This window comes from Acanthisitta chloris, unplaced genomic scaffold (assembly GCF_000695815.1).
Source record: "Acanthisitta chloris isolate BGI_N310 unplaced genomic scaffold, ASM69581v1 scaffold10479, whole genome shotgun sequence".
Lineage (NCBI taxonomy): Eukaryota > Metazoa > Chordata > Aves > Passeriformes > Acanthisittidae > Acanthisitta > Acanthisitta chloris.
The window spans coordinates 20,502-26,768 of record NW_008691982.1 but is presented as its reverse complement, the minus strand read 5'-3'; the positions used below and the strand labels follow the sequence as shown (position 1 = coordinate 26,768).

At 36.9% G+C, this 6,267-nt stretch overlaps 1 protein-coding gene across 1 annotated transcript; it reads left to right on the top strand.

Moving 5' to 3' along the window:
- Positions 1 to 895: 895 nt before the first annotated feature.
- Positions 896 to 1,561, top strand: LOC103809624 (ephrin type-A receptor 6-like; the record flags this gene model as incomplete). The annotated part of the gene is made up of 1 exon (XM_009082479.1): positions 896 to 1,561. A coding segment is annotated over one exon (666 nt), but the record flags the coding sequence as incomplete, so codon positions are not given.
- Between the last annotated feature and the right edge of the window lie 4,706 nt (positions 1,562 to 6,267).

Below are 6,267 nucleotides of genomic sequence, written 5' to 3'. Positions count from 1 at the left end.
GGTTGGTTATATTTGTTTGGGGTTTTGTTTTGTTTTGTTTTGTTGGGTTTTTTTTGAGAGAGCCTCTATTCAGGAGTTTCCACCAGAATTTGAGAATATTTTTGTGAAGTTGCTGTAATGTAAAACCTGTGGCGAGAAAGTGAGAAGAAAAATATTCCTCCTTAGCCTTCAAACTCTAAGAAAGAGAATTTGTAAAGGGGACAACAACAGTGTGATGCCTGACACAGTTGGGTTTTGGTCTGTTGTTTTCTTTGGTTGGTTTTTGTATGGGTTTTTTTTTTAAACTGGAAATAAGTAGAATACAGATCCTGTGGAGCCAGAAACGCAACAGCTCTATACAATGTTAAATCTTTCTAGGGCAATTGTGTAAACCAGGACAGCCTACACAAAATGCTATAGACCCACCAAGTCAGAGTGGCTGCATCCCAGCTGCAAATGTTGCAGGTGCTAGGCCAGTGCCATGTGTCTGAGCTGTGGAAATGGCTTGGAGGACTTCTAGAGAGCCATGCCACCGGCACACCAAACAGGAATGTTCTAGCAATTTTTTGCAGCATAGATGATTGAGTGACATGCCCCAGAATGTTCTCAGGCTTAATAAATTTGCTAATATATATGTGGCCAGTATTTTCTTCTTTACCGAGCCCCATTTTTTTAATGTATCTATTTGATAGGCATTTATCTAGCGTTTCTGAAATAAAACTTGTGTATTGTTCTGCAGTTTGTACCTGCTTTTAACTACTCTCTTTCCAGTAAACTCTTAGGAAATAATTATTCCTATTCAAGCCATAGGTGTATATACATGAGGCACATGTGTGTGTATGCATGGGCTCTGTGTGTATGCATATGCATAATACATATTTTTCTGAGTTTTCAAACAATTTTATCTTCTTTTCAGTGGGATGCCATAACTGAAATGGATGAACACAATCGTCCCATTCATACTTACCAGGTATGTAATGTGATGGAACCAAACCAAAACAACTGGCTTCAAACAAACTGGATTTCTCGTGATGCTGCGCAGAAAATCTATGTGGAAATGAAGTTTACCCTGAGGGACTGCAACAGTATTCCATGGGTACTGGGAACCTGCAAGGAAACTTTCAATCTCTACTACATGGAGTCAGATGAGTCTCATGGAGTAAAATTCAAACCAAACCAGTACACTAAAATTGATACTATAGCAGCTGATGAGAGCTTTACCCAGATGGACTTGGGTGACCGCATTCTTAAACTCAACACAGAAGTTCGTGAAGTTGGGCCAATAAACAAGAAAGGATTTTATCTTGCTTTTCAGGACATTGGAGCATGCATTGCTTTGGTTTCAGTCCGTGTTTATTACAAAAAGTGCCCTTTCACAGTCCGTAATTTGGCTATGTTTCCTGATACGATTCCAAGGGTGGATTCTTCCTCTTTGGTGGAAGTACGGGGCTCCTGTGTGAAGAGCGCTGAGGAACGCGATACTCCGAAATTGTATTGTGGAGCAGATGGGGATTGGCTCGTGCCTCTAGGACGGTGCATCTGCAGTGTAGGATATGAAGAACTGGATGGCTCTTGCCATGGTAAGAAAATATTATTTGATTATTATTTTCTTTTATTTTAAAAATTGGAAAAAAGTCTCTTATGTACTTTGTAGGCTCTCTTCTATTGTCCATCATAGTTTCAAAGTGTCTTGGGTTGGTTTTATCCATAGCAATGATTGTAAAGAAAGCCTCAGTAGCCACTGAGGTACCAGTCTGCTGTGATTCAGCATTTGCTTTGTAGCAGAGTCCATATCTGTAAGTTACACAGTGACATTGCTGTTTTGCTCAACAGTTTCTCAAGTTTGATGGTATTAGGCAAGCTGTACAGCAACCTTGGATAATACAGAGCATTAAAAGCACTATGAATTGTAATTAGAAAATGAAATTCACTTTGTTGCCTGGTCTTGCTGGCATTATCAAAATATACTCATTGCAAAGATACAATGTTGACAATGCCATTACTGGAAGCAAGTACAATTTTTTACAGAAGGTCGAAAGGTTTCTCTCTTAATAGGATAAGGATTTCCTATGACACTTGAATGCTGAATGAATTTCTGTCCATTATGAGAATGAGTCATACTCTAAAACTGTACATGAGCAATATAGCCAGCAACCAAAGTCCACAAAAGTCTTATGCTGTACTTCACTAGTTTATTCAATTGGCAGTCCAGTCTGCTGCTGAACAGGTACCATCTAAATGAACCAGAGTACCCAAAGTTATGACTGTTTGCATATTCTTATCTGTTTGCCCCAAAAGTAACAAATTACTGTGTTTAGAAAATTGCTATCTAATAGAGCTTCCATACATTTTGAAATCATTTTCATAGATGCCTGATGTTGTCCACGTAGACTTCTTCAATGTGTTTTAATATTAGTGCTACTTTTTTCTGACCATTTTTTGACGTGTATTTGTCTTCTTTCCTTCATGAATATCATGCCTGAGATGAACATAAATGCACAAGATGCTTTTGTAACTGAAAAGCAACAATTTAATTTCACTAGTGCCCACTCTCCAGTGTCTAAACCATGAGTAGAAAGGTTACTGTCAGGGTGGCCAAGTTTCCCTTTGTGCCAAAGCTTGTGTGGAGATGCACAGTTGGACAGCTGGGAATGCATTTTTACAATGGGATGGTTGAGTGTTGTGAACTGAACTGAGATCACTGATAGCAATATTTTAGACAGTCATAATGTCCTATATTGAGGCTTTGCTTCTTGTCTGAGACACGAATCAGAAATTTAGAGTCTAAAAGATTTGTTGCTTGTTAGCAAATCCTGAACTAACTCTTTAATACACATTAAATCGTAAAATACCTGAGCATTGCTACCTCTCTAAGGGAAAATTTTTTACATTTACAGTTAGCTTGTTTTCATAGAAGCAGCAGGATGGGGACTAGGTGGGGGAAGAGTAAAAATCACTATATCTTAGTCTGATTAAGAAGATCTGAGATATATTTATACAATTTTCATATCTTATGGGTCCCTCCCCCAAATCCCAACCTAAAGCTCTTTTGTCCTCCCATTCCCTTGCTGAAGTTGCAAATCTGAGTGTTGAAAGTATTTTACACCGTTGTGTTGGTGTTTCTTGTGGGTATACTCTGTGATATACTCCAGACATAACTATTTCTTTCTTCTGCATGAAAATAACAGTCAAAATCATAATTTTGCATCTTGAAGTCTGTTCTGTCAAGTAACTGGGAGTTGGGCAATACTTGCAAATAGTTGAATATTATTTCCTGCTTGCAAATGGTGTCAAACTTTTTATACACCAGCATGTGACTCAGTGGGGAATAAGCAATTCATGGCAAATATGGCCTATCTGTCACAGAATTTAAAAAGTAAATTTCTATTCTGATATTTGTTGAGATATGCAGTCCCTACTCAGAAAGTACTACATGGCATAAGGAAAGATATTCTGCCTTTATGTATAATTTTGTAAAGCAGCAAGAATGGGAATAAAATCAGTCTTTGATCAGTTTTACTGCTGCTGTTAAAATCATAGGTTATTTTCAACCACCAAAATCTCGTTTACTTGCTTCCCTGACTGGCAACATTTCAGTTATTTCAATATATGTTGGTTTTATGTGCATCTCTCTTTGTCTGTGAATCCATTGGTATTATCTCTCCATTGTATTTTCTTTTAAAAGCATCGTTTCGGAGTGAAAGTGTCTGAGAAGAATTCCCAACTGAAATAAAATACCCATACTTATTAAGTGTATACTCCAATGTGTCTAGAACAGTTCAGAGGTATATTGATAGAGTTTTTCATTAATTTGGGACTGTCTTCCTTTTCTAAAGTCAGTGGGGGGAAAAGTCAACGTTGATTGCAAGAGGTTTGCAGGTATTTGTGTGTTATGTACATTTCTTAATGAGATAACCTGAAAAAATACTGTCTTCTCTAAACTTACTATGTAAACAGCTATCAATCTTTGATTCGAATCTACTTTCACTATTTTCCCCTCAAAATCCTGAAACAGCTGCAGCATTCGCATGTTCTTCTGTTTCTTTAGGCATTAATAAATAAATTAGCACCAATAATTTGGTTATGCAAATCATAAATGGCTCCAACATGAACTGCTTGCTTTGCTAAATCATTGATACCAGCCCCATTAACAAGTTACAGCATAGAAGGGGTAGAAGGTAGTTTGGGGGTTTTTTACACAGGAACAAACAATCACGACAGTGAACACTATATAAACTTAATTGTAATGGTTCAGTTCTGCTTGGGCATGATATAGAAATAATTGGATGACTGTTAGCTGAAATGTGATTCTTTAATCATTTACCAAAAATTATCTGAATTACTCAAAGTTAGCAATTAATTGCAGAGAAAAATTCAATTATATATAGCAAATACTAATTATTATATTAAATTTCAGAATTTATTTTAGCCTTAATCAAACACAATACAGAAGTGTATTTTAACTATAAAAAATTGATTGTTCTTGAGGAATATTCTCAGGAACACACCACCCTCGAAGGTTGTTGTTTGATACAGTTGAAAAAAAATTAAAATGTAAAACAGCAGGCATTTGACAGACTCACATGGTTTATTTTAATTTAAACAAATACAATAAGAAGTGGGAATGTTAAATTCCAATTCTTGGACCTTGAGCTGACTGAGCAACACTTCCTAGGGATAGCAATGCCTGAACATATTGAGTTTTTAATTGAACAAACATTTCTTTCCATTATTCATTACTTGAATTTTTGGTAATATTTCAGTGTTGGGATTGCTGCCTTGGCAGTCTGTCTTCTTCAGCCCTTTCATCTGATTCAATTAGTATTTTCTAATGAACTAATCTCCTCCTCATAGAGGTACATATAGCATGTCTTTGTTATTGTGAACCAAGCAGTTAATATTATAGTCATGCTGTTACTTGTATGCTGGCATCAAAATAGGAAAAGGGGGGGAAGCATACATTGGAACTGCAAGTTTAATAGTTACAGAGATACACTACTGTGTAAGGTTCCTTTTGGTTTTTCTTCCATGTGTTTCTTTACTCATGAGATCTAATCTTCTTTGCCAGCCCATAGGCACTGAAGGAGGATTTGTAAAGGAAAAGCATAGAAATATTTAGGCTACAAAAAAAGAGGATAAAATAAGATTAAATTTTAAATAATGGAAGGCTGCAAATTGTCTTCTTAAGAGAAAACCTTTCCACTCCAGAGATTCCCTCCTGCACCAGAGCTGGGATCGTTCTCTTGTGCTGGAGTAGCTCCCTATAAGTTTCAGGGTGTAGAATTTCAAACTTCTAATTCCTCCCAACTCTTTTTTGGGTATCCAGAGACAGGAATTTTCAGAGAGGCTGAAAGAGTAGAGGACTGAGATGATCCACTGACTGTTTTCAAGACAGGTGCCGAAAGTCCTGGGACAACCTGCAGCTGCATGTCTGTATGAGCTGATACAATCTGTATTCTTGACCACTCCAGGTAATTTTCTTGCAGACGGATCTTGCTTTCAGGGCTGTTAAGTATCCTTTTCCTCTCTATATATAGGGCAATCAAGTAGGAAGGTCGATAATACACCTTTACAATTTTAAATAAAAAATGTGATTGAACTCTCATTTCTCCCCCAAATTGAAGCTTTTCACTTTTCTTTTTATGATATCAATTTCCTCCTTTCAACTGAAACCTTAAGTGAAACTTAAGTGACCCTCCCTCCAAGATCATGTGTGCATCAACTGGCAGAAAGCCAGTGACAATTTGTGAAGGATCAGGAGGGGAGATAGGTGAGAGCACATGTAGAGGTGACATCAGAGGTAGCATGAAGAAGTGGTTAGGTATGGTCATATACCCATCAGTGTTGACTTCCATGGTTGTTATTCACTATCCTTTGTTTCTTCTGTGCCATTACATGTTGTGTTTTGTTTAGCAAGAATCCCTTGACCGCTTTCCAGAGAGCAGGGAGGATTTTTTTTTTTCAGTAAACAGTCATACCATTTATAGAAGTTTATACAAATTCTTAAATATGTGACTGCTCTGAAAGTGAATCACTTTTTTCCTGTATTTAAGCAATGATGGCCTAAAGAGCTTTTGACTTCTTAATTTCAATTATAATATTCAAGACCCTTGTGATTCTTGGTGATATGTATTTTCCACGGAAAAACCTACTTTTTAGCCTATGTAAGGCTACACAACATCTGTGAACACTCAACACATATTTTAGCTTGGAACTCTGAATATGGTTAAAATGGCATTGTCATTGGACAATTCTAAATTCACTTTTTAGGCTGAACTGCTAAATAGA